This window comes from Corylus avellana, chromosome 9, assembly GCF_965113065.1.
Source record: "Corylus avellana chromosome 9, dhCorAvel1.hap1.2, whole genome shotgun sequence".
NCBI classification, from domain to species: Eukaryota; Viridiplantae; Streptophyta; class Magnoliopsida; order Fagales; family Betulaceae; genus Corylus; species Corylus avellana.
This window is the reverse complement of record NC_142498.1, coordinates 6,321,496-6,349,218: the sequence shown is the minus strand read 5'-3', so window position 1 is coordinate 6,349,218 and position 27,723 is coordinate 6,321,496. Positions and strand designations below refer to the sequence as shown.

General features: G+C 34.3%; 3 protein-coding genes across 3 annotated transcripts; 2 read left to right on the top strand and 1 right to left on the bottom strand.

Moving 5' to 3' along the window:
- The first annotated feature begins 3,610 nt into the window (after positions 1-3,610).
- Positions 3,611-6,013, top strand: WRKY11 (WRKY DNA-binding protein 11). Its single transcript, XM_059604278.2, has 3 exons — positions 3,611-4,495; positions 5,025-5,150; positions 5,264-6,013. The coding sequence occupies exons 1-3, from the start codon at positions 3,765-3,767 to the stop codon at positions 5,439-5,441; spliced, it is 1,035 nt and encodes a 344-aa protein (XP_059460261.2). The 5' UTR covers positions 3,611-3,764; the 3' UTR covers positions 5,442-6,013.
- A 5,779-nt stretch (positions 6,014-11,792) lies between these two features.
- Positions 11,793-13,898, bottom strand: LOC132185494 (uncharacterized). Its single transcript, XM_088510724.1, has one exon. The coding sequence runs from the start codon at positions 13,401-13,403 to the stop codon at positions 11,793-11,795; it is 1,611 nt and encodes a 536-aa protein (XP_088366850.1). The 5' UTR covers positions 13,404-13,898.
- Positions 13,899-20,673: 6,775 nt separating this feature from the next.
- Positions 20,674-24,009, top strand: EXO70G1 (exocyst subunit exo70 family protein G1). The gene has a single exon (XM_059604821.2). The coding sequence runs from the start codon at positions 21,308-21,310 to the stop codon at positions 23,339-23,341; it is 2,034 nt and encodes a 677-aa protein (XP_059460804.2). The 5' UTR covers positions 20,674-21,307; the 3' UTR covers positions 23,342-24,009.
- Positions 24,010-27,723: the final 3,714 nt, after the last annotated feature.

The following is a 27,723-nucleotide window of genomic DNA, read 5'->3' as shown; positions in this document are numbered from 1 at the left end:
TTGAGTTTTATCATCATGACCCAAATCATAGGTTGAAAGTCTGTTTTCTCGGCCTAGGTTATCTGAGCGCATATTTGGTCGAAAAGATATGGTTAATAGAAGTAAATTATCCCCTTCCTAAGCTATTATTAGGTTTGTTTTTCACAAATTCATTTTCAAAAGCTGAGGTCTTTGATGCCCACCGAAACAAAGTAGCTTTCTTTTCATGTTTAGTGAGAATTTTTGTATGATGTGGGCCTTTTATGGATTTCTTTATTCCCTCTCATCTCTAGATTCTTATGTGGAGGGTGACCCTTAATGATAGCTTATTTGACGTAAGAATATCAATTAGCTTAGATATATTACAAAGGGGCACTCTTTTTAGATCCTAGTTGGAAAATTATAGGTAGTTGGGTTGAAAGTTGATTATATTGGTTAAATACATAGTTTTTTTTTTTAATTTTTTTTAATTAATAGAACGACTTTTATAAATAGTTAAATAATGTTAAGCACAATGCTCCACAGAGATAATATCCGAAATATAATAGGAATTTTTTCAATAAAACCTTGCTCTACGGTGAGAGAAATGGCTTCTTTCGCATGGTAGTGGGCTGCTTTATTGAGGTGTCATCTAACATGATTGACCTTCCATCTTTGTAGACAATTTAACACCCCTCGAGCTTATTCAATAAGATGTCCATACTGATTCCAACTCCTTCCATCTTTCTTGAGTGCCTGCACCACTTAGAAAACTGAGTGTCTGCACCACTTGGAGCGTATCGCCTTCTTGAATCACCCTATAAAATCTTAACTCACGATATAGATAGGTTACTCTCAATGCCGCAATTGCCTCTGCAATATTTAGTTCGGTGGTGTAATCTCTTAGCTTAAATGGATTTAACTCTTTTATTTTTTATTAAGAAATAAAATATATATACCCATCATCATATGAAATGAGGGGTTACTTTTGTTCTATAGAAACTTTACCACATTAGGATTCTTAAGATTTCAAAAATATTATATGTGTAACGCTAATCATATTTCATTTGAATTGGTTTGGGTGGATGAGTCTAATTCTTATATTAAACTAGAAGACCGCTAACATATAAAATATTTAATTAAAATGTCAAGTGAATGACGTAAAAAGGGTTTAAATTCATGCTGCTTTTAGTCTGATAACCTATTAAATTACTATTTATTTTAAAAACTTAAATTCATAAAAAAAAAAAAGAACAAAATTCAAAAATATTTAGATGAAATAAAAAAAAAAATTACATAATTTATGGAATTATTGTGACATAATTCACCTTTTAAAAATGATGCCGTGGGGTTCAACTATAACCTATGATCGAGATGGAAGAGCAACAATCCTTTTTTAATTTTTCATATCTTTATTTTTTAGAGAAATTTGAAATTGGAGACGAGTGGACTTTTTGATATTTTCAGATTATTATTATTATTATTATTATTATTATTATTTATTATTTTTTTTGACATTCGAAGCACAATCTCTTTTGTTTTTTTTTTTTGTTATTTATTTATTTTTGTTGACATTGGAAGCTTTTTAAAATGGTTAAAGAAACAGGCCAACCCCATTTTCATTGTTCCCACTTTCAATAGGCACCAGCTAATTTTCAAGACTAATTAAAGATTTTGTGACACGTGGCGACAACAACTAGCCCCACCACTTCGGGGTTTTCGAGAATTAATATATATAAGTCGCGGTCAACTCTCTCTTCCTGTTGTGACCGTCGGATTACTTTGAGGGCGATTGGACGGTAAAAAATAAGGGGAACCGGCAATACACGGTTTTTAAGAAACAAGGAAAAAGTTGGTCAACAGTTTCGGATTAAGAAAACGAGTCACTCCACGTGATACCCACTTTTGGTCAGCTTTCTTTCTCTCGCACGCTATTTTCATGCCGATTTATGGGGAATTTATCGTCTCATTGTGATTAATCATGAATATTTGATTTTGTTGAAAATTGTCAAGTCCTCAAGTTCAAGTTCCCAAACGGACGTTCCGTTTAAGATAAATATTCTAATCCTGTTTTTTTTTTTTTTTTCTAGAAATGATTTTTCTAATTTTCAAATTGGAATTCTAAGTCAACTTCCTCCTAAGAATAGTTGTTAGAAATAAATACGTGATTTTTTTTAATAAAAGGAAGACAATTTCTTATAAGGACAACTTTTCAATGTGGGACATGGTGGAAGAAACAAATGGAGAAAAGATTGAAATTTCAAATAGGAGGAAAAATTTTAGTTTTCTTGAAATAGTTTTCAAAAATAGCTTGAATTCATGAATTGAATTCAACCATATTGACTAATTAAAAACAAAGTAGGTTCATAAGGTTGATGTATAAAACTTTGACCATGTGTGTTTTGGGGTTTTTGTTTTTGTTTGAAAAATTGTTATGATATGACATTAAAGGTAAAAGTTATTATTATTTTTTAAAAAAAAATTAAAAGTATTTTTTGTTTTGAGTTGTTTTTTTTAAAAAAATGTTAACAAATATAATCAATTCTTCATAATTTTTATCTTTATTCAATGCTCTGTTTATTTGAACGTAAAATGTTTTATATTGAAAAATATTTTTCAGTGAAAACATTTTTTGGCGTTTGACTCATATAGAAAATTAGCGACAGTGGGCAATTGTTGGCAACTTTCATCTTTAGGCAACCTTTGGTGAAGTCCGGTGGCAGATTCCAACAATTTCCAGCGGTCTTTGACAACAGTGAAGAATGAATTGCGAGGGAGAGTGTATGAGAAATGGGTTGGCAAAACAGGTACCTGACAGGTACCCGTTTATCCTATGCATTTTTTTTATAATAAGGTTTTAGATAATTCATGCATCTAATATAAAATTTTATTATAAAAAAGCATGCGTAGAATAAACAGGTACGTGTCAGATACCTGTTTTGCCAGCCCTGTCAAGAATGAGAAGTTCAAATTTGAAAAATTATTTTTAATTTGACCACGATTTTCAATCATACTGAACACCATAAAATAATATATATATTAAAAAATCTGTTTTGGTCGAAACAACACCCAACCTAAATCTACTTAAAGGTTGAAAAGTTTTAAATGGGTTATAAATTTATGCACAGATAGTCACTCACCCAATCCCTTTTTTTAATACAATCCCATTGAAAATAATAATAATAATTACAAACTTGTATTTCACTTCAGTGTACTTCCCATGTATGAAGTTTCACATAAAAAGAAACTATTAATACTTTTACACAAAAACAAAAGGTCAAAATGTTTTTATTAAATTTGAAAATAAGTGGCATCCACATTAACAACTTTACCAAGTCCACTCCCACATGACACGCCACGAACAAACAACAAAAGGAAAATTAATATAAGTTTAGACAAAAGAACAAGTAAAACCCACACACTGATCACTTCTTCTAGACTCGTCAACCTTTCCTATTTTCTCGACCAAATTCTCATCCTTTTTTTTTTATATTTTATTCAACTGCGGGCCCACCACGCACCTGATTTGTTTATTCACCACCTTTGTAGAAATCTTCAAACCCATCTGAGCCGTCAGATTGCGCACCCACTTTGACTTCTTTATCTCTCTCTCCCAACTCTTACCCGGTCATCCGGTCACCCCCTCCCCCTTATATCGCTCCCACTCCCCCCACCTTTCCCTACCCTTTCTCCCTTCTCTCGTTTCAATCCTTGTGATTTGGTAACCGTAGACTTGGATGACTTGTTGAGCTCTCTCTCTCTCTCTCTCTCTCTCTCTCTTTCTCTCTCTGTAAAACTCTTTCAGAATGGCGGTGGAGCTCATGGGCTTTCCGAAGATGGACGATCAGACAGCTATACAGGAAGCTGCGTCGCAGGGCCTGAAGAGCATGGAGCATCTGATTCGCGTCTTGTCTCAGTCCCACCACCACCAGCAGCAGCCAAGCCACCTGGACTGCACCGTTATAACGGACCACACCGTATCAAATTTCAAGAAGGTCATTTCTCTCCTGAACCGGACCGGCCACGCCCGGTTCAGGCGCGGACCGGTTCGACACTCTTCTTCAACATCCTCCTCCTCCTCATCCGCCTCTCTCTTCGTTCCTCACTCGCAAACCCTAACCCTAGTTCCTACTCCGATCACTTCTACGCCCGCGATTGTATCTCCGGAGGCTGTACCTCAGGCTCCGATCCCTGCTCCGGCGAGATTCGTCCCGTCTCAGCCGCAGAGTTTGACCCTCGTCTTCTCGGAACCCAATGTTTTCGCCTCGAACCCGAAGACTACCGAACTGGATTTCACGAAGGAGAACTTCAGCGTGTCGTCGAGCTCGTCGTTCATGTCGTCGGCGATCACCGGAGACGGCAGCGTCTCGAACGGGAAGCTAGGGCCGTCGATCTTGGTCGCCCCAGCGCCGGCCGTTTCCGGCGGAAAACCTCCGCTATCGACGGCTCCCTACAAGAAGAGGTGCCACGAGCACTCCGACAATGTCTCCGGAAAGTTCTCAGGCTCCGGCAGCAAGTGCCATTGCTCCAAGAAAAGGTACGCCGTGCTCTTCACCATCTGCGCAATTTTTACTACACATTTTATTATGCGTGAACCGAGTTAACTGGGTAACTCTTACCAAATGTCAAACCACTAGGAGCCGTTGGTTAGAAAATAATAGTATTTGATTTATTACATTTTTATTTGTAAAAACTGCACCGACTCGGTCGAAATTGAGTCGAATCGCTCGAGTCAACGCGAGCTCATCTGCTTCAAAGCACCGAGTTCGGGTCAACGAGTGGGTCCGGAAACAGTAAATCTATCACCTACTGCCGGACACAGCACGCGTGATACTGACACGATAGGGGTCTGTCTCTTTGAAGCGTAGTCTTTTAGGAAGGTTAAAAAAAAAAAAAAAAAAAAAAAAAAAGACTTGTGCCAAAAAATCAAACTTCCTAAACGGCACAGTTTTGTCTTTTTTATACGGAGATGGTAGACTTTGACCAAAGTAACGCTTTTTGGAGCAGCCTTCTTTTAATTCTATTTGGTAATTGTTGTGGCTAATAAATGTTTTTTAAATTTTCAGGAAAAATCGGGAGAAGAAAACAATAAGGGTACCGGCTATAAGTTCGAAAGTCGCTGATATCCCACCGGATGAGTACTCTTGGAGGAAATATGGTCAAAAGCCGATCAAGGGCTCGCCGTACCCACGGTAATTACTATATAGTCCCTCATGTCCGACCGTTTGATTCTGCTGTTAAATCATAAAAACTCATCGCATGATCTGACGTGTCCTGGGATTGTGAATTGTTTTGTTTGTTTCAGGGGTTATTACAAGTGTAGTACGATGAGGTTGTGCCCGGCGAGGAAACACGTGGAGAGGGACCCGAGTGATCCGACGATGCTGATCGTAACGTACGGAGGAGAGCACCGTCACGCGGCTCCACCCGCGATGCACGAGAATGGGACCGCCGGTATGGGGTCGGTATTCGACTCAACGTGATTGAAAGCGAATAAGGGAAAAGACAAAAGGGAGGGAGGGAGGGAGGGAGGGTGGGTAAACGACGTCGTAGGCTTTTGTTATTTGGAGGTAGTGGAGGGGGTTGGATTGTAAATGTGTTTTGTATGTTAAAGAAATATAATATATTAGTGGTGGAAATGGAATCTCATCAATTTGCCAAAGCAATTGTGGATTGTGGTTTAGTTTTCTTTTTTAATTAATTAATTGGTAATTGTGGTTCTTCATTAGCCACTATGGATGATGATAGAAGATTGAAAGAATATAGGGGAGCACATCTGGAAAAAGAGTCAAAAAAGATTATGTGATTAGTGGGTGTTTGTGGAGAGGGGGTGAGCAATCAGATCGCTGTGTGGTTGGGAATGTCATCATCATCACTTATCACTTGCAGATGGAAGATGAGGTGGTCAAGTGATTTCTTCATTCAATCCAATATTTTCAAGTTTATTTCTTTTACATTACTCTTTATACTCATTTTATATCCTCATCATGTAATGATATGATTAAGGGAAATCCAAATCAAGAGAAAAAGGAGAGAAAGGGATATGAATCACTTCAACAACAAAAAATATTATAAAAAAAGATGGTGGCGCATGGAGGACTATTGATGGTTTATTAATTGAATAATAATATTTAATGTTGTTCCGTATTTCTGCCAATAGCCTTCATTGAATGATTAATATCTATCGGAGATATTTTGTGTCAATAAACTAGGAGACGGTGATTGACACGTCATTCAGTTGTATAACAGTTTATGAAATAACGTTATTCAATTCCAATATGTAGCATGGCATGGCATTACTACCTAAGATTAGTTTGACAAACCATCTTTCCTTCTCCTTTCCTTATTTTCACTTATATATATATATATTCTCAAAAAAAAAAAAAAAATGCACTTTTCACTCACAAAAGTCAACATCTTATTTCATCTTTATATTATATCAATAACTTCTTATTACAACTCAAACAAAAACTCACAACAAAAAGGTTTACCAAATACACCTCTTGCTTTATGTAATGGATATGCCTGTGGTCCTGTGGAGTTCAAAAATATGACCAAATGCTACATAAGATTAAGTGAGGAGCATGAAGTTCTTCAGGAAAGGGGAAGAAGAGGTCAATCCCTTTAAACATATTGTGGTTAATGGTCCTCATTGTGAGTTAACCACACAAATAATAAGATAAAATACAAAATTTAATGGATGGTTGGATCACTTTTCCCTTTAAAGGAGTGGTTGGTCATCCAAATATATAATTGGGATAGGCGGATCACCCCTAAAGGGGTGGTTGATCACTCTTTTCTACTTGAAATTATATGAACTTGTAATTTTCAAGTTCCATACCACAGGCGTGGATCTCTGAAATGACATGCCCCAAAAATCATTAACTTTAAGTCAAATCCAGGGAAAAAAGTAATTAAACACAAAAACACTAAAAATTACGTTCATTTTTATATCACATTAGAATATATTTTTTAAAATTAAAAAAAAATTAATAAAAAAGCCCCTCTAAACAATTTTATCAAACAATTAAGTCTTTAATATAATGCAGTTCATTATTTTTAACTTTTCCTTCCCCCCTAATGAATCCTTGCCTGAAAAAACAAAAAAAAAAAAGAGAGAGAGAGTAGTGTGGTCCTAAACACTAGTACCACCTATTACCACTGAAATGTTGATTTCAGTTGACTGTACAAACATGTGGTAATGTGGTTTTAGATCTAAAAAACTTAAAATCTCCTTCATTGACTCTGAGTCAACCTTTTTAAGTGCTTGTTTTATTGTTAAAAAGTATCTATTCGCTTGTCGCAACTGCTTCCTAAATGGTTTTGTTTAAGAAATTTGAAAAGTATTTACTTATTTGCAACGGCTACTTCGTATATCGTTTTGTCTAAAAAAATTTTGTCCTTGCAAACCATCATTTATGACTGTTTTAGTTTTCTTGATGGATCAGATCAATTATTTGACTCATTCTAGTAATTTAAAGTTTTATAACACCTTTTTTCAATTTTTTTGGTTGTTCAAGGCTTTGTTTGAGTTGTTCGTTCTTTGCTTTTACTTTTTCTTGTAATATCTTCTTCTTTTTGCTTTCGTTTTTCTGAATTCAATTCAATTGAATTGAATTGAAAAAAAAAAAAAAAAAAGGACTCCGAGTCAAACTGCGCAATCTACATTGTGGACTTTTCAACGAGAACTTGGGTCTGGTTTTGCCTTTGTACTTGTGCCCGAGGGTTATATATGGAAATATATTTTCGGCTTGATAGAGGAGTTGGGCTTCAAGGGCCAAGGCCCTCGTATTTAAGGACCAAATCTAAACCATTCATTTTCAGATTAATGATTGAGATTTAAGAAGGTGAAATACCTTAAGAATTTTGGAAGATAGTGATCCAATCTTTACTGTTGATGCAATGGTTATTGGTGAGGTTATATGTTTATTGGGTTGTGTTTTCTAAAACTATTTTTTTAAAAAAAATTTAAAACTATCAAATAAGATGTTTTTAATGATTTTACATTTGAAACTGGGAATCAAAAGTTTTTTTTTTTTTTTTTTTTTTTAAAAAAAAAAAACCACTATTTTGGTATTCTACTAGAACAGCTTTTTTAAGTTACAATTTTTTTTTTTAAATAAACATTATGTAAATATAAAAACTAATTATTTTTAAAAACGAAAAACTAAACAACCCCTATTTATTTGTCCCACTTTGTTTCCGTCTAAAAAAGGAAAAATAAAGAAAATGAGCATAGTCTCCTTGTTTGTTTGTTTATTTTTTTTTTAAAAAAATTTATTAATATACTTTTTAAGGGTGAATTTTTATTTTTATTTTTATTTTTGGTGATACAATAAATATGCCTAAGGCTCCACTCAAGCACCCCATGACATGGAAAATATTAGACAGCTCTAAGCAATAAACCCGCCATGTGACAAGCATACATTGAGTCATTGACCATCTACAAGGAGCCTTTTGTAACACTTCGACTTTCATAATAAGTCAATTGTGAGTGCATTTGTGAGTGTTGAGTCTCACATTGAAAATATATATATATACCTAAGTGAACCTTAGCCTATTAGCTTAGGCTTTTGGGCTAGAATTGTGTTTAATTATGTATATTAATGTATTTTTGGTAAAACTTTATAATTGCTTTATCTCACAACAAATGGTATTAGAGCCATAGTTACCTTCCTGGAACGGGTGTCTGGACGCGTTAGGTTTAGAGTTGTGTCTCCATCTGCAACTTGGTTTTAGAGTTGTGTCTCCATCCGCAACTCTTGACGTTAGACACTCTTGGAAATGTAAAAAGACTCACTAGCAAGGAGAAGTTGGTTCAATGTGAAGAGACTCACAAGTGAGGGGAGATTGTTGTGAGTGCACTTGTGAGTGTTGAGTCCCACATTGAGAAAATATAAAAGAAAAGATTACTTAATATACCTAAGTGGACCTTAGCCTATTAGCTTAAACTTTTGGGCTAGAGTTGTGTTTAATTATGTATGTTAATATACTCTTGGTAAAACTTTATAATTGTTTTATCTCCCAACAAATGGTATTAGAGTCATGGTTACCTTCTTGGGACGGGTGTCTGGACGCGTCAAGTTTAGAGTTGTGTCTCCATCCACAATTCGGGTTTAAAGTTTGTGTCTCCATCCACAACTTTTGACATAAAACACTCTTGAAAATGTAAAAAGACCCACAAACAAGGGAGAGTTGGGTCAATGTGAAGAGACTCACAAGTGAAGAGAGATTGTTATGAGTGCATTTATGAGTGTTGAGTCCCACATTGAGAAAATATAAAAGAAAAGAGTATTTAATATACATAAGTGGACCTTAGCCCATCGGCTTAGGCTTTTGGGCAAGAATTGTGTTAAATTATGTATATTAATGTATTCTTGGTAAAAACTCAATAACCTCTTTATCTCACAACATAGCTGAAAACAGAAATAACTCATATTCCACCTAGTGGTACTACTTTTCTTTTATTATTGCAGCAAAATTTTCTTTTTCTTTCTTTTTTAGTCCACAAACTCACTTAAGGATTAGGGGAAGTGTGTGTAACTTGACCAAAATTCAGATTATGCTTGTTGTTAGAACAGTGTTCGATATGGTGTGTTCTTCGAGGTGTTCTTCACTTTCCCACAATCGCTACAAAATGACAAGAGTGTCAAAAGTGTCTATACCGAGGAAACTCTAATGCGCGTCAAAAGTGTTTGTGCTAAGGAAACTTGGATGCCTAAGTCAGTTCCTAAAAGAAAAGTAAGCTCAATGCATAATAATTCAGTTTATACCTAGTGTAAGAGCCTATTTATAGGTAGAGAAGTAGAGTTAGATTTGGAGTAGGTCTCCTTCTTCAACTTGATGTGGGAGTGCTGAGAGTTTGAATTAGACATGAGATCCTACATCAATTAGGTATGGAGTAGGACTAATGTGTTAAATTCTTCAAGGAATTGTAATTGGACCCGAATTAAGACTCCTACTCCAATGATGCTTTTCTTGTAGGCTTGTCATTGGCCTTGAAGTCCAAAATCTGATGGGCCGGTTGGATAAAATTATTTCCAACACTTGTTACATGGCGAGATGTTATATATATATATATATATAATAGCAGAGTATGCTTGTTACACTTGGTAATTGAAAGGCCCAAATGAAAAAGTATTCAAGCGCTAATGAAAATTATTTTAGTGAGGGGTAGTAGTTCATGGAGTTTGAATCTATTTTCTCATAAATTATTTAGGATAATGAATAGTAAATATACAATCAAACTAAATCTTATAAATTTTTAAACATATTATGTTATATATTATATTTATTTATAGGGGTAAGTGAAATGTCACGCCTTTTGCAAACACCCCTCAAAGTTTAAAAACTTTCACTTTGGTGTATCGATTTTTTGATTTTTTCTAATTACCCCCTTCTATTAGAGATTGGGATTAAATCAGATGGTAGAAGGGGGTAAAAAAACCTTTATATCCCTGAAAGTTTTAAAAATTTCAAATTTATTCTTATTTACAAAAAAAAAAATTATTATTATCATTATTATATTTTTTAAAAGAAAAAGAAAAAGTGACCCACGACTATTCTTTATATAATAATAATAATAATAATAATAATAATATGACCCGTGGGTTAGATCCACTAGTGAACCCATGGGTAGGAGTTTTATATATATATATAAAATGAGGGCATTTTATGAATTTCACGCCACTCCGTTAGGATTTAACAGAAAATCTTAATGGAGGGAGTAATTGGAAAAAATCAAAAATTTCGATACACCAAAGTGAAAATTTTTAAACTTTGTGAGGTGTTTGCAAAATTAGTGACATTTTAGGGGTAAGTGAAGTTACCCCTTATCTATACTATATATAATATTATATAAAATTTGAACTTACTTGAAAGGTGTAATGGTAATATTTAGTGTTTTATTTGGCTTACAAGATTTTTAGTTCCTACCTTCTAGTCAAAATATGAGAAAAATTAATCTAAAATCAAAAGAATAGTGTGATAGCCAAATTGCGTCGGTCCAATGGTAAGTTATGTTGGTGTTGTAGTCTTGGAGTTCATATCCATTACAAGAAATTACAAAGAAGAATAAAAAAAGTCAACTCTCTCTTGACATTTAAAGAAGAATAAAAAATTACAACTCATGTTCTTTCATTTTTCTTCCATCTTAACCCTTAAATTCTTATATATCTTCGAGCAATTGTCCTGCAAAGAATTCATGTTTGAGTTCTTCTACGCACTCTGTCGGGGACTACCTATTGGATTGTATAGATGTAACGTCCCGCTTCAAAAATTATAGATTAAAATATGAAACTGAGTGTAATATTGATAAATCAAATGAAAACACATCGTCTCTAAAGTGGAATGATTAGGATAATGATTATGGGAGCAATTATGGCGCAAATGTTAAGGTAGGATTCCAAAAGGATATGAAAGCATTGAAAACACTGTCTTAAAAAGGAAAACATTTGGTTTTTGAATCCTAAAAAAATATTGGAATAGTTATCACAACATGCGTTTTGAGAGAGAAATATTAGGTGTTCTTCTACTGTTCTCCTGGTGTCCTTCTAATTATGATGTGGCTTTTAAAACAACCGTTCAATTTAAGATTATCATTATTGACTTTTAATCTATTGGTGATTTTAAAAACTACATCACAATCAGTGGCGGACCCAGGAAATTCGTCCATGAGGGGCATGGTTTTTTTTTTTAAATGAATACAAAAAATAAAGTTTAACAAAAATCTAACAAGTTGAATAAGTGAATAATTCAACAAAAATTTTAATTATGTTCTAAAACATGTAAATATAACTTACAATTTGAGAGAATTTGTTTTGTCACGACTAGCACTAAGGCAATTGTCCTCGACGAGTCTTCATACCTTGGAATCGCTTCATGATTTCTTTATTACTGATTGTCTTGAATATATCTTTTTCAATGTACGTAACCAAACAATCATTCATCCATTGATCTCCAATTCGGTTGCGTAGATGATTTTTAACAATATTCATTGCTGAAAATGCTCTCTCAACAGATGCTATCGCAACTGGCAGAATCAATGACAATGTCACCAATGAATAAACCAAGTGATATACGACATCCTTTTTCATCTCTACCAATTTCTCAGCGAGTTGTCCAATCCCTTTGAGTGTTGCAAATTCATCACTAGAACGCATGTCAACGATATATGTTTCAAGTTGGTTGTCTAAAGTGATAAGTTGAACTGCTGAAAAATCATTTGGATAGAATTGAGCAAGACGAAGTAATTTCTCCTTGTTAAAAGACGCAAACATGTCATCTGGACTCAAGCACGCAACATAGAGTAATAATTCAGAATTTGCTTCATTAAAGCGACTGTTAAGTTCTTGGAGTTGCATATCTATAACAGTATAATAAGGCTCCACATGGTAATGGTGTGCATTTTTCATCTCTTGAGCTTTTCGTCGTGATCGAGGTTGATAAAGTTCATCCATATTGGGGACAAGAATATTGTTTTTGGTATAAAACTTAGAAACTTCTTCAAATAAGGAATCCCACCCATCTTCTCTCATAGCCTGTAAGCGCAGCTTTGAAATTTCAACTAGCTTCATTGCATTCAGAATATCTTGATCTTTTCGTTGGAGTGCTTGAAATAACTCATTTGTAATCCCCAAAACATTTTTCATCAAATGTAAATTGAAAGCAAAATCAAAAGTTTGGAGTGATTGAATTAGTATATTTGCTTCTGCTCTCTGTTCAGAATTTAAACCATCTTCAATTATGTCTTCAACCGTATCGATAACAGAAGAAAACATGATAAAAAGACTAATAATTGCACCATAATGAGAACTCCAACGCGTATCACCAGGTCTCTTTATGTTCATTTCTTGATTCAAGCCACGACCAGTTGGCATTTCATTATTTTGTAGTGCTTCTACTACTTCAGCAGTTCGTTTTTCACGAAGTATGTCACGACGTTTGCAAGATGCTCCAACAACATTAAAGATACTATTGACCAAACTAAAAAAAGTTGCAATTTGAATGTGATTTTTGGCAACAGCAACTAAAGTGAGTTGAAGCTGATGTGCAAAACAATGAACATAATAGGCAGACGAATTGTCATTCAAAATAAGTGTTTTAAGTCCATTCATCTCACCTCGCATATTGCTAGCTCCATCGTATCCTTGTCCTCGCAATCTGCTAATACTTAAATTATGTTTGCTAAGCACTGAATCAATTGTCTTCTTCAATTCTGTAGCTGTGGTAGTGCTAACATGTGTAATGCCTAAAAAACGTTCCATTACATGGCCCCGCTTATCTACATAACGCAAAACAATTGCCAATTGTTCTTTAATAGATATATCACGGGATTCATCAACTAGAATAGCAAATGACGAGTCTCCAAGATCTTTAAGAATAGCATCTATAGTTTCACTTGCTGCAGCATTTGCTATATCTTTTTGAATGTATGGTGCAATCATTTGATGATTTTCAGGAGCATTTTCTAAGACTACCTTATCAATTTCTTCATTATGTGTCGCAAGAAACCGCAACAATTCACGAAAATTTCCTTGATTACTTGAACCTTTAGATTCATCATGGCCACGAAATGCTAATCCTTGTTGTTGTAAAAAGCGAATACAATCAACTGATGCATTCAAACGAGTCCTTTATATCATTTTCTGCTGATCCGATTGCTTGTCAAAAAATGTTATGATACTTTGTTTATGGTTTAACAAAGCTTCACATTTTTGCCGAGCTTGATTATGTGCACTATTGTGAGCCCCCACATGACTTTCGAACTTCTCTTTATTTTTCCAATTACTAAACCCTTCAATAACAAAAGTTTCTCCCCCTGCTTGATTTCCAATGTCCGGTTTGAAGAGATAACAATATAAACAATATGCAGCATCTTTCTCCTTACTGTACTCCAACCATTTATATTCTTTAAACCATGTTGGATTAAAACGGCGCATTGTTTGTCCAAACTTTTTTCTTGGAAAATCATGGTCAAATGGTTAACAAGCTCCTTTTTGTAGATATGCTCTTCGAATTTGGTCCCTATCACTAGAATGATAATCACACATTTTTTTTCTAAAGCAAGGATCTGAGGGCAGATTTACTAAATCTAATTCAACACGAGGTCGTTTAGAATTTGATTGGAGCTCAATAAAATCGTTGTTTTTCTCCATAATCTCAGATAACTACAAATATATATTCATAAATAATTAAATATAAAAACAATTGTCAAGAATAAGCTGAATTAATAGCAATATAAATATTAAAACAATCAATTGAAAAGAACAATTTAAATCTAAATCTAAAAATTTAATTACATCCATCAATTTTTCGTTGAAGTTGTTATCAAGAATAGGCTGAATTAATAGCAATATAAATATTAAAGCAATCAATTGAGAACAATTTAAATCTAAATCTAAAAATTTAATTACATATTTACGTACCTCAATTTTTCGTTGAAGTTATTATCAAGAATAGGCTGAATCGATGATTCGGTAAATCCTGAATAGAAATATAAATATTAAAACAAATAATTTAAATCTAAATATCTCTACAAGAAGCCATGAATTTATATAAGAACATAATGAACATTTAAAGGGTACCTAGGGCTGGGTTCGCAGGAAGAAGGACGAAGAGAAATTTGGATAATTTGAAATTGGATTAGAAAATTGTACTGTGCACCACTCACACGGATTAGAAAGTTTCAAAGCACAAGCACGTTGTAGTGTAGCATTCAATTTTTTTTTTCTTGTCTGGCAGACTGGGAATTGAGATCCTTCCAATTGAGCAGATTGAAATTGAATATTCCCCAATTGTTAATCGTGGTTCTTGCTTTTAAATTTAATGGTCTACAAAATGTCGGCTGCTTTTGTATAACCTAGACATTAAATGGTGGCTTTTGTTTTACCGAGGTTTAAATGATTTTATAGACTATTAGATTTAAAATGAAGGGCCACGATTAATAATTGGAGAAATTCAATTTTTTCCCAACTAAAAATTTTCTAATTTTTCCCCCAATTAAAGGAAATCCGGATTCGGAGGCATATTATAATTTTTAATGGCATTGGACGCATATTATAATTTGAAATTGAGGAATATTAATTTTTAAATTTAATGGCTTGTCTTGCAGCATCCCATTCTAGGAGGCATATTATAATTTTTTTTATTTTTTTATTTTTTATTTTATTTTTATTTTTTGTCTTGTGTGTTGTGTAAATGACAAATTGACAATATATTATAATTTTATTAATTTATAATATTATTTTTTCCACTCCAAAGTTCAAAGCGCACCTGTACGAAATTGTTGAAATGAAAACAGTGCGTTTGAAAACTGAACTGTTCATCATCTTCAAGCTTTCAACATTTCATTTTTCTGCAAGACTGCAACATTCAACTTCTTAAAAATTTTCAAATTTCAACGGAGCATAATACAGTCGGAGCTTGAGGAAGGGGGCATAATCATTGCTAAGAGGGGCATAATCAAGACATAAAAATTTTTTTACCATACTCAGGGGGGATTTTTGGGAGTTGAGGGTGGGCGGATGCCCCCCCTCGACCCCCCTAGATCCGCCCCTGATCACAATAGAGAGAACGCTAGAAAAATACCTAGCATTTCTCGTTTTGAAAAGAGCTTTCCGAAATGGAAAATGCTAGATGTTCTTCTAGTGTTCTCTTGTGTCCTCCCAATTGTGATGTGGCTTTTAAAATCACGAATAAATTAACAGTCAATAATGATAATCTCAAATTGAACAATAATTTTAAAAGTCACATCACAGTTGGGAGGATACTAAGAAAATACTAGAAGAACACCTAACATTTATCTTTCGGAATAGAGTAACATGCACAATTTTGTGACTCATAACAAAAATTATGCACGTTTTACTAAACATTGCGCAATGTGGTTAAATATTATAAAAGTCAAAATGAACCTTCGATGGAAAGCATATAACATTTTATGCGACTTGGGACACAAATGTAGTGTTCGGTAAATGGGTTAACCTAGACACTGTAGTTGATGTATATTAATGTGAAAAAAAAAAAGTAAAAATATTTTATGTAAAAAAGTAAAAAAGTGGTATGGAAAAGTAAAAAAGTTTTGTTTTATAGTGATTTTTTTATTTGAATAATAATAAAAAGTGAATGATGTGATATAAAAAGTGAAAAAGTTAAAATGTTTGAAGTTTATTTTTTTGAGAAATGGTGATTAACAATGTCTAAGCCAACTCCAATCCCTTTATCAATTTGTTGTTGGGTTGGATGTGGATGAGAAATGTTGAAAATTTGATGTATGGACCATGAATTAAAGACCAGTTTATGCTCAGAACGGTGGTAGGAGTTAGATTAGGACCTTAGATCCTGTTGGAGTAGGAGAAATTGGGAGCTTTTTAAAAATGAGGGTTCTACCAAAATATCAAACGTTCGGGTCGAGGGCTCCATTGAACCATTGATGATATGACATAAAGTGTTTTTTTTTTTTTTTTTTTTTTTGGTCTAAATTTGGGGTTTATGCACTGAGGTAGGATTTTTATATAGGACTTTTCTAATTAAGGAAATTATGTGACATGATTGTAGGGTTTTGTGTAGAGGCTTCAATAGGATTTTCGGTGGATCGATCATGATAGTAGGGCAATATGCAATGATGAGAACTGAAAGGGGAGTTTAAGCAACCGAGCTAGTTAAGCAAGCTATCCTCGTACTAGTATTTTTATAAATATTGACCCGATGCATTTTATGTACAATGTTTTCAAAGAAAAACTCCAAGGATTACATTTTTAGCATTCGGAAAAAGGTATTAAAATATTCTTATGCATGAGATGTGTGACGTTGATGACTTATGTGAATGTTGTCTCAAATGGTGCATGAGATATTTTAAAGGCTGCTTTATTATGCATATACAAAATGAACTACTTACATGGTTATGTGTAAAGAAAAGGGATGAAATGTGAAACAAAATAATGAATGGAACACCGGTACTGTTTGTGTATGTTTTAATTAACTAGAAAGGCAATTGAATATATCATTATTTGGGTGTGGCCTCACATGCCATTAGTCCTAAGTAAAGGAGGCTAGCTCAATAGAGTTTCGCAGAGATGGGTTAAACGGATTACTCCAAGTATAAAGACTTGAATTTCATGGAAAGAATTTTAGTAAATAGAGATGAAAAAGGGGAATCTATATATTCTCTTTTTACCTTTTTTTTTAAAAAAATTTTTTTAGGGGCTCGGATGGGAAAATGATTGTAAATATCCTTGGGTTTTACTTCTAAATTGTGAAAGTCATCTGCTATAATGGAAGTTGAGAACAATTTAGATGTTGAGTTCCAGCAATTTCCAATCCAAAACAACCAAAATGATTTGTAATCATGTTTTTTTTTTTTTTTTTTTTTTTTTTTTTTTTCTTTTTTCTTTTAATTGAATAAGGAAATGGGTACAGAGAATGATCTTTACCACTTCTGATCCGACAGGAAGAAGAAGTGGGAGATCCTAACAATGAAAATGGGTGAGCTCCCCAACAATAAACCAAAAACAAAGTAAGACAGTGCAACAATAATTACAAATGTTAAGAAATGAGTCAAACAAGTGATTCGATCATTTCAAAAGGGTCACTCATGACCGTTACAGAAGCAAAAAGGGCTTAGACTTGTTGTTAAGCAACAACAAGAACAAGTTTTGCAATCATGCTAGAAAAAATGATTAGAACATTCCCCAAGTAGCCAACCCTTTTCTTTCTTCAATTAAAAAAAAAAAAAAAAAAAAAGGGGCTTAGACTTGTTGTTAAGAAATGAGTCAAACAAGTGATTCGATCATTTCAAAAGGGTCACTCATGACAGTTACAGAAGCAAAAAGGGCTTAGACTTGTTGTTAAGCAACAACAAGAACAAGTTTTGCAATCATGCTAAAAAAATGATTAGAACATTCCCCAAGTAGCCAGCCCTTTTCTTTCTTCAATTAAAAAAAAAAAAAACATCAATACACCAAGGAATCTGGAGAAGGTAATTATGATGAGTCTCTCTCCGATTTCACCTGGATTTGTTATGAATTCAGTCCACGCTATATATGATTCCATAGATTATTGTATTACGACCTTAATAATACAAATCCAGCCAATAATTCAATCAATTTAATAGCAGGTGAAACTTTTGTTTCCTCTTTTTCTTCATTGGTTTTGACTTTTGAGGATGGACACAGTTTTTTCTCTAAAAGATAAAAAAATAATTTCAAGGGTCGGTTGAAATGCTGCGTTAATGATATGGGATAATTATAGGAAAAAAAATGTGATTGCTAGAATAAGAGTCTGAGTAATGTTAAAAACTGATAGTATATTAATTAAACTATTTTGCATAAGCTTAAGCTATTTTAGATAAATTGTGATTTAACATGGTATTAGAGCAAATGCCTTGAGTTTGAACATTGTCTCTGTCATTTATATTTTTATCACACAATGCTGATGTTAAAATATAATTAAAATGATTAAATTTACCTCTTACTAAAAGCTTAAACTTTTGGGATTATGGGTGATTTAACATGTTGGTAATTTAATATGGTATCAGAGCCAAATATCCTGATTTGGAACCTTAACTGCATCAATTCACCTTCAATTTCAATTAAATATTCCACGACATGTGAAGAAAAGTGCTAGAATATAATCAAAATGATTAAGTTTACTTTTTCCTATAAGTTTAAACTTTTGGGACAATTGTTAATTTAACATCTGATATGACATTCATAACCAACCTTCAGATATGTCATTGTTAAAAAAAAAAAAGGGGGGGGGGGGGGGGGGGAGGGGCAATATTACAGGATAATTGTGTGAAAAAATGTGATTTCTAGCATTAATTTTTTTCTTTAATGTAAAATGTTGTTTGTAGTATTACTCGGTTCGATTGTTCACCTTTTGATTGAGGTTCCGAACGAAGTGGTTACTTTTGCTTGTCACGTTTAATTTACAGCATGTTTAGGATTGCGTTTGAAAAATAGAACTTTTAAGTCAAAAAATGCTTTTTGACAAAAGCTTCATTTTTAATCTTTTGCAAAAAGTGCGTTTTTGACCATTTTTAGGCTTTTTGAATCCTTAAAAACACTTTAAATTTTTTTATCAAACTACTTTTTTCTTCAAACTGACTTTTTGAATGTTATACGTACATTTAGGCCCCTCAAACACAATCCCAAACAGACTCTTAATCTATTAAATTGAGATATGTAGTTAAAATATGTGAAATATAATACGGATTAGTCCTTATTAAAAAAAAAAAAAAAAATTGAATAGTCGGTGGAGAAAAAAATTCAAAAAAATTCAAAAAAAAATTGTATTTGAAGAAGTCGTGGATTTATTGTTTAGAGGAGGTGTGGATATGCATGTGCTGATGCCAACTAAGCTTCCATATTTGCAATCGCTGTCACTTTCTTCTACCACATGGATTCCTTAAATCATGAAACCCTTTACGTCTCCAAATCCTCTAAAACTCTACAAAACGGCTCTATTTTCTTCTTCTTCTTTTTATTTATTTATTTATTTATTTTTATGGTAAGTATCAGATTCCTTTCTTACTTACAAACATCTTCGCCATTCGAAGAGACAAAGACAATAAAATATTGGCGAATCGTACATACTACGTAAAAGATGAAAAATTGACAATTATAATATCTATTGAATCAAGATTCTTTAAGATTTTTAAAATTACTGATTTATATGATTTTTTTTTTTTTTTTTTTTAAAAACTCAATAGTTATTGCTTCATTAATATTCATTTTGAGAAATACTTGGTGTTAATAATTTGTCCATATTTTTCTCATATTTATTATAATTATTTTTTTGATATATCCGCACAAGATGGGGGAGGAGGATTCGAATTAGTGACATCTGCTCCATCAGGCGTGATCCCAACCGATTGAGTTACTTCTTGAGGACTCATATTCTCTTATAAATTCAATAGATTAACCATTAAATTTGTAGGATCTACTATTGACTTGTGTGACATTCACATTAGTCCACAAATTTAATAGTTAATTTATAGGGAAGTGTTAGGGAGCCAAACAAATAAACCAATTTTTTTTTTTTTTCAAACTGACATGGCTAATCGTAAGTGGCAGACAAGGGAGAGAGAATTACATTTTTTTTTAATTTAAAAACCATTGCCATGTCAATTTAAAATTTTTTCTGAGTTAATTTGTTTTGCTCTCTACCACTTCTCTAATTCATAAGATAAGACGAACAAAAATATGAAAAAAATATTAATACAAAGCATTTTTCATTTTTTTGGGTAGAAAAATGCTTAATATTACATCATTAATGTGACACTGCTATCAATTCTTTAATTTTAGGGCTGATGGTCACTTTTACATGGCCTAAAAAAATGAGAGTAAAATGGTGATATAGTAGTTAACATCTTTTATATATATATATATATATATATATATATATATAAATAAAAAATTTAAGAATAAAATAGAGAGTAGTGATTTTTAGCACACCGGCGTGTTAAAATAGGTAATGATTGTAAAAATCAAAATCAAAATTTACAAGTACAATGTTTCCTTTTTTTTTGGAGTTTCTTGTGGTAAGTGTTTAACTTGCAAGTTGCAACAAAGGTTGGAAGTAAATGGTCGGTGAGTGTGCAGAAAACGTACCCGAAGAACATTTCTTGTGAGAAAAACAAAAGAAAAGAAAAAGAAAAAGAAAAGAAAAGAAAAAATAAAAATAAAAGAAGAAAGAGAAGAGAAGGGGGGCGGTGGTGTGCGAGATGAGTGCCTTACTGTCATGCACTTTGGCTGTACTCGCCGGACAAAGCGCACAGAAAAAGAGAGAGTTGTAAAAGAGCTCTCTTTTTGCCACTCTCGTATCTCATCGCATCGCATTTTTGTTGGCCGCTCTGTCTCTCCTTCTTTCTGGATTCGATAATACCGATTCTGAATCCAAGCTTTCACTTCTTCAGTTCTTTACAACTCAAATCCCTCCGATTCAACTCGCCGGGTCGACTCGCTCCCCAAAACCCCACAACTTCAACTCTTCTTTTACAAGTGAGTCTATCTCTGTCTCTCTTTCTCTCTCTGTCTCTCTTGCATTTTCTGTCGCTTTCTACCTAAAAACGAGAATCTGGGTTGTTTGGTAGTTGTCGATTTGGTGACTTTTTGCCCACCAATTCCTAGGGGTTATGGTTCGGTGAAGGTTTGCTGAACAAACATGTGCGAACTTGTTGATTTTGAACGTTGTTTTTTTATGAATCGTTGAGAGGTTGATAAGAAGATCACCCTTTTACAAAACCCAGATGCTGATTTTGCCTGCTTTCCTCTAAAGTTGGTCTCTTTTATCAATTCAGCAAGATTTTGAGGTTTAAGCCTCTGATTTGCTTTAGGGGTTTGTATTTCGAATGGCGGCGTCCGTGAATGACAATAAGATCGATGTTTTGACATCTGCCAGGACTTCGTTGAAACTAAGCATAGAGAAATCAAAGGCTTTAGGGTTAGCTTTAGAGAAAGCTGGGCCTAGATTGGAAGAGATTAACCAAAGATTACCTACCCTAGAAGCTGCGGTCCGGCCTATTCGCGCCGACAAGGATGCCCTTGCCGCAGTTGGGGGCCACATTAACCGCGCTGTGAGCCCCGCCGCGGCGGTGCTCAAGGTTTTCGACGCCGTTCATGGGCTTGAAAAGTCGCTGCTATCCGACCCCAGGAATGATCTGCCGGGGTACTTGTCGGTGTTGAAACGCCTGGAGGAGGCATTGAAGTTTTTGGGGGACAATTGTGGATTGGCAATTCAGTGGTTGGAGGATATTGTGGAGTACCTGGAGGATAACACGATGGCTGATGATCGGTACCTTTCAAATTTGAAAAATTCCTTGAAGAGTCTTAGGGAATTGCAAAATGATGGGGGGAGGGGGCACCTTGATGGCGGCCTTTTAGATGCCGCATTGGATAAGTTGGAAAATGAGTTCCTGCGTCTCTTGACGGAACATAGCGTGCCACTTCCAATGTCGTCGTCGTCCCTTGCGGAGCAAGCGTGCATTGCGCCATCACCTTTACCGGTTAGTGTTATGCAGAAGTTGCAAATGATTCTTGGGAGATTGATCGCTAATAATAGACTTGAGAAGTGTAAATTGATCTATGTTGAAGTTCGTAGTTCAAATGTTAGAGCGAGTTTACAGGCTCTTGATTTGGATTACCTTGAGATCTCAGTATCTGAATTCAATGATGTGCAAAGCATAGAGGGGTATATAATGCAGTGGGGTAAGCATTTGGAGTTTGCAGTGAAGCATTTGTTTGAGGCAGAGTATAAGCTTTGTATTGATGTTTTTGAGAGGATGGGATTGGATGTGTGGATGGGTTGCTTTGCAAAGATTGCTGCTCAAGCTGGTATTCTCGCATTTCTTCAATTTGGTATGACTGTTACGGAGAGTAGGAAAGACCCCAATAAGCTTTTAAAGATGTTGGATATATTTGCTTCTTTGAACAAATTGAGACTCGATTTTAATCGGCTGTTTGGTGGAGCAGCATGTGCTGAAATCCAGAACTTGACAAGGGATCTCATCAGGAGGGTGATTGATGGGGCAGCAGAGATGTTTTGGGAGCTTCTGGATCAGGTTCAGTTACAGAGACAGATGCCGCCTCCTCCAGATGGTAGTGTTCCAAGATTGGTAAGCGTCATTATTGATTACTGTAATAAACTACTTGGGGATGATTACAAGCCAATCCTAACCCAGGTCCTGGTCATTCACCGAAGTTGGAAGCACGAGAAATTTCGGGAGAAGCTCCTTATTAATGAGGTTTTAAACATAATCAAAGCCATTGTGGTGAACTTGGAGACATGGATGAAGGCTTATGATGATACCATCCTATCCAACTTTTTTGCAATGAACAATTACTGGCATTTGTACAAGCACCTGAAGGGAACAAAGGTTGGGGATCTCTTGGGGGATATTTGGTTAAAAGAACATGAACAGTCCAAGGACTATTATGCTGCAGTCTTCTTAAAAGACAGCTGGGGAAAGCTTCCAGCTCACTTAAGTAGAGAAGGTCTGCTTTTCTTCTCAGGCGGACGAGCCACTGCTCGAGATCTTGTCAAGCAAAGGCTGAAAGCTTTCAATGAAGTTTTTGATGACATGTACAAGAAGCAGTCTAACTGGGTTGTGTGGGACAAAGATCTGAGAGAGAGGACATGCCAATTTATAGTGCAGGCAGTTGTGCCTGTTTATCGAAGCTACATGCAGAATTATGGGCCCTTGGTAGAGCAAGAGGCCAGTTCCAGTAAGTACGCAAAGTACACAGTGCAGGCTTTGGAGCAAATGTTAATGTCTCTTTTTCAGCCAAAGCCAGGGAGATATGGCAGTTTCAAAGGCAGGCAGCCTAGTGGGAAATTCAACAATGGAGTAACGGATCTTCGTCGTACTGCCTCTGCGGTTGGGTAATTTTCTTAACCCGATGCACTTTAAGATGGTTAGCCAATTACCTGTATATATTGTGTTACCAAGAGCCATGGAACTTTTGCACAAATATTTTAATTTATTGGATTGAGAGAAGGAAGTTCCGCCATGTGACGGATTTTTCTCCATGAGATTGAAATTTTGTAACTTATCGAACGTGATGAAGCATTGAGAACTGTCCCATATGCCTGAAGGGTTCCGAAAAGCCATAAGATCTCATTGAATACGAGACATGCTGATAAACAAGTTTACAGGCTTATTGGACAAGGTTAGTAGATAATACTTTGAGCTATAGCTATTCTTTTTTTTTTCTTCTCCATCTTCACTAGTCAGTTCAGTTGCTAGGTAGGCGGCAGGAAAAATCTTTAAAGTGCTAGACTTCATGTACAATTCTTTGATAAAGAGTGCATCTAGATGTCTAGCTGTGATTGATTTCTTTACTCATCAGTATTTAGAAGAAAAAGAAAAGATTGTACATGTAGGGACCTTGCTGAAATGCATGTTGTTAATGCTCCTGGATGCCTGTTATGTTGAGAGCTTATGTATTACAGCCATGTTTTTACTAAAATATTGTTGACAATAAAATGGCCATGTATTAAAGCCATTTTCTTTTTTGATCGGGTGAATAATATGGTTGAGTTTCTTCTTCTTCTTCTTCTTCCTTTCCTTTTCATGTGCATGCATGTGTTTTTCTCCTCCCTTCACTCTCTTTTGTGTCAAGTCTAGTGGGGACACACACCATGTGGGAATACTTCAATGCAGAAGTTGAAAACGTGTTCTACCATGTCGACCAAAACCTTTATATCCTGTTGTTGTCATCCGCCTGGAGGTAGTTGTGCCATTGATGATCTTCAACGCAAAAATGTCATCATGATGTGCCCTATTTGATTCTTTAGAACCAGAGGATGGTGGCGAACATTAATTACCCGTTTGAACTGTCATGCAAAAATGTCAATGGTTAGATTTGATATCAATGGTAGCAATATTCATATGTAGTCTCCCACGTGCTCCTCTGCATGCCATAGGAAAGCAGCTTAACTTTGATATCAACAAATGCAAACCTTTTTTACTTGGAATAGTTACTTGATTTTATGATCATCAATTTAGTGGGGTGTACAAAGCCACGTGTAATCTTTGATCGCATCAAGGACTGCAAGAGGACGGTGGTGGCATTAATTGGTGATTGCAATGTGATGCAAAAACTAAGAGATAAGGCTATAACATTTAGAGTTAGAACTTAGGTGGATGGAACTTCAACGCTGCCAATTTGAGAACCAACATCCATTTGCTTGGCACATAGTCAATTAATTATTGCTCTCATCCTTTGGTGGTCCTGCCCAAGTGGTGTAGTGCCCTTACCTTCTCTATAAGGACAATTTTTATTCAATACAAATTTATTAAAATTTTGTATAATGGAATTTGGGTCAATTCAAGTCCCATCCAAACTAACCCCTCTTTTTTTTTTTTTTTTTTTTTGGGGGGGGGGGGGGGGGGTGGTGGTGGGGTGTTTGTTTGTTTACAATTAAAAAGCAAAACCCTAGAAATGCTAAATTTCATATAAATTTGTTTTTATATCAACATCATTTTTTAAAAGAGTAATGTTATAAACTACTATCACATAATGTTGATGCGGCAGATCCAACTAATTCTTAGATTAGTATTTTTTTTTATTAAAAAAAAAAAAAATTTAAAGGTTGGTTAAGGCTGGCACATTAGTATCATGAGATAAAAATTGTAGTTTATAATATTACTCCTTTAAAAGTTCATAAATTCATAAGAATTATTATTATTATTATTTTGCATCTAAATTCATGTACCGGTTGAAATGGGTCAAACAAGTTGTGTTTGGGTTAATCAAACATGACTTGTTAATTAACTGGGTTATGCAAGTTGGATTAGGTTAACCCAACATGAACTGTTTATTAAATGGGTTATGCAAGTCTTGTCGTGTCACCTGTTTATTTAAATGGGTCGTGTCAAGATTGAAGGGTTTAACTCATTTAACTAAATGGGTTGAGTTTGGGTTCACTCATATCGGGTTGACTCGTGAGTTGACTAAACTTGAACCCGACATTTTAACACAAATTGTTAGCCCTACTTTCTAGCATAGTATAAGATGATAATTTTTTACATAACTCACGAACTCAACATGAATCTAACACATGAATCTAACATAAAATTAGAGAGAATCTTGTATAATTGAGTTCAAATTGACCCAAAGCGAATTAAGCATTAGTTTCCTTTGGTCTTCTTCCATATAGGGCGGCTATGATGTAACAAAGTAAGAAGAAGAAAGCAAATTCAAACATACCAAAGATTAAAAAGTTGAAGAACTGCCCGTTGGGGATATTGAATTAGAAAAATATATAAAAATTGAATGGAATCTAGAAAGTAAAAGCATCCAAAGAACATTCATGCAAGCAAGACACCATGACGTGAGATGAGAAAACTCTTTACTCTTACCCTTTCAACGGAAACCACTAAGTTCCCCCCCAAAGCCCAAGACAGACCAATGAATGAGTGACAGACAGATTCCAAATGCTGATTTTTATATAACGTATGAGGACACGGAGGCATAAAACAAACATATTGAGTTGAACATGTTCAAGTGGTTGAAGTAATAATGTTTGATTTTGGACAGTTGTGTCCACCCAAGTCATGCAATCCCAAAAAGGGGCTATATTCTTCTCCCTACCACCAAAAATCTTCTGGTGTGATGGGTATTACAAAATCAGCCAATTTAGTCCTTTTCCTTGATCCTTCTCTAACTCAAACTTTGAATTTTTTAAAAAAGGATTTTGTCTTATAGATGGTATTGTTAGGTTATGTGGAGCCTGATTTATGTCTGATCCAGTTTGACGTTGGAAGCGTTACAAACTTACAGTTTAAATGAAATTTTTTTCGTCCTTAAGAAGTAGCTCATTCGGCTGGCTAATAAAATGGAGGTTACTAGTTTGAATCTCCCTCTCTCCTTTTGTGTGGACATGTCAAAAAAAAAAAAAATTTTTTTTTTTTTTTTTTTTTTTTTGAGGCTTAGTCCTAAAAAGCAAGTTTGGGCCCATTGTTTAGTGTTTTGACCCAGTTGGAAGTCGCATTTGTAGTTGCTTCTAATTTTAAGATTTTGTGTGATCGACGTCTCCTTGTTGTATATTTACGCTTCTTGGATTGTTTCTCAAAAAATAGAAAAACCTTGCTGAAACTAGTGGACGTAGCCCTTAGAGGTGAATCACGTAAGTTTGTGATTGCTTGCTTTTTTTTTTTTTTTTTTAATCTCACTTATTCTGAAAATATGATTGATTTCCTAATAAGTACCTCTCTAATGGATAAATACAATCCATGAAACTATTTAATATTTTCTATTTTTAAACCTATATCCGTATTTACCCATAAAAGAGATATTACCTATAATTCGTTTCATAAGTAAGAAAAAATAAAATTGATAAAACCCAAGGACCAAAATAGCATTTAACCCTAAAGCTAATTACGAAAAAAAAAAAAAAACAGTGGGTAGAAAAGGAAGAGAAAATAATGTTTAATATTAAAGTGTTGATTAAATAATTAAATTTATCTATTCTTATCGGCTTAAACTATTGAGATAAATAATGATTTAATATGATATTAGAGTTAGAGGCCATTAATTCCAATCTTGGTTCCATAATGTACCCCTTATTTTAGTTAAATATTCTATGTATTAACCAAATCTTACATATTAAAAAGAGAGTAAATTTATACTTAAAAAAATATGTTAAAGTATTGATTAAATTTTTTTTTTTAATTGACGTACTCTTTTGAAATAAGTAATAATTTAACGTGTATAAGACAAAGTCAATGGATATATCATGATAATTGATACACAAAATGGCACGTGAGATTAGAAAAGCATCCATTGAATAAAGATGGGTGCATCAAATCAGAGTGGGCTTGATGTGGGATTACTTTTTGGCTTTCATTATGATTTTTGGACGTTTTCCAGGAAGAGAGAATTAAAGGCCTCTTTCACCATCTCAATTCCGTAGCCTAACCATCATCTTTGAACATTTGTGCAAATCTAGAACATTTTATTCAATACGTCCACGGGCCTAAAACGATAAAACATTCACGATTTCTTTGACTTTGACTCGTGATTATGATATATACACATTTAAAAAAAAAAAAAAAAAATTGACTTTTGAATTCGGATCATCTTTTAAAGAGAATTTGAACCATATTTTTTTTGGGATTCTCTTAAAAAAAGTTTTGCTTGGTTAGGTGATCAACCTAATTCAAGCATAATTGGGTCTATTTGGTAAAGAGTTTATGTTTAAATACTAATAGAAAGTGATTAATGTAATACAAATGTGAAATGAGATTTAAATTTTTTGCGAAAG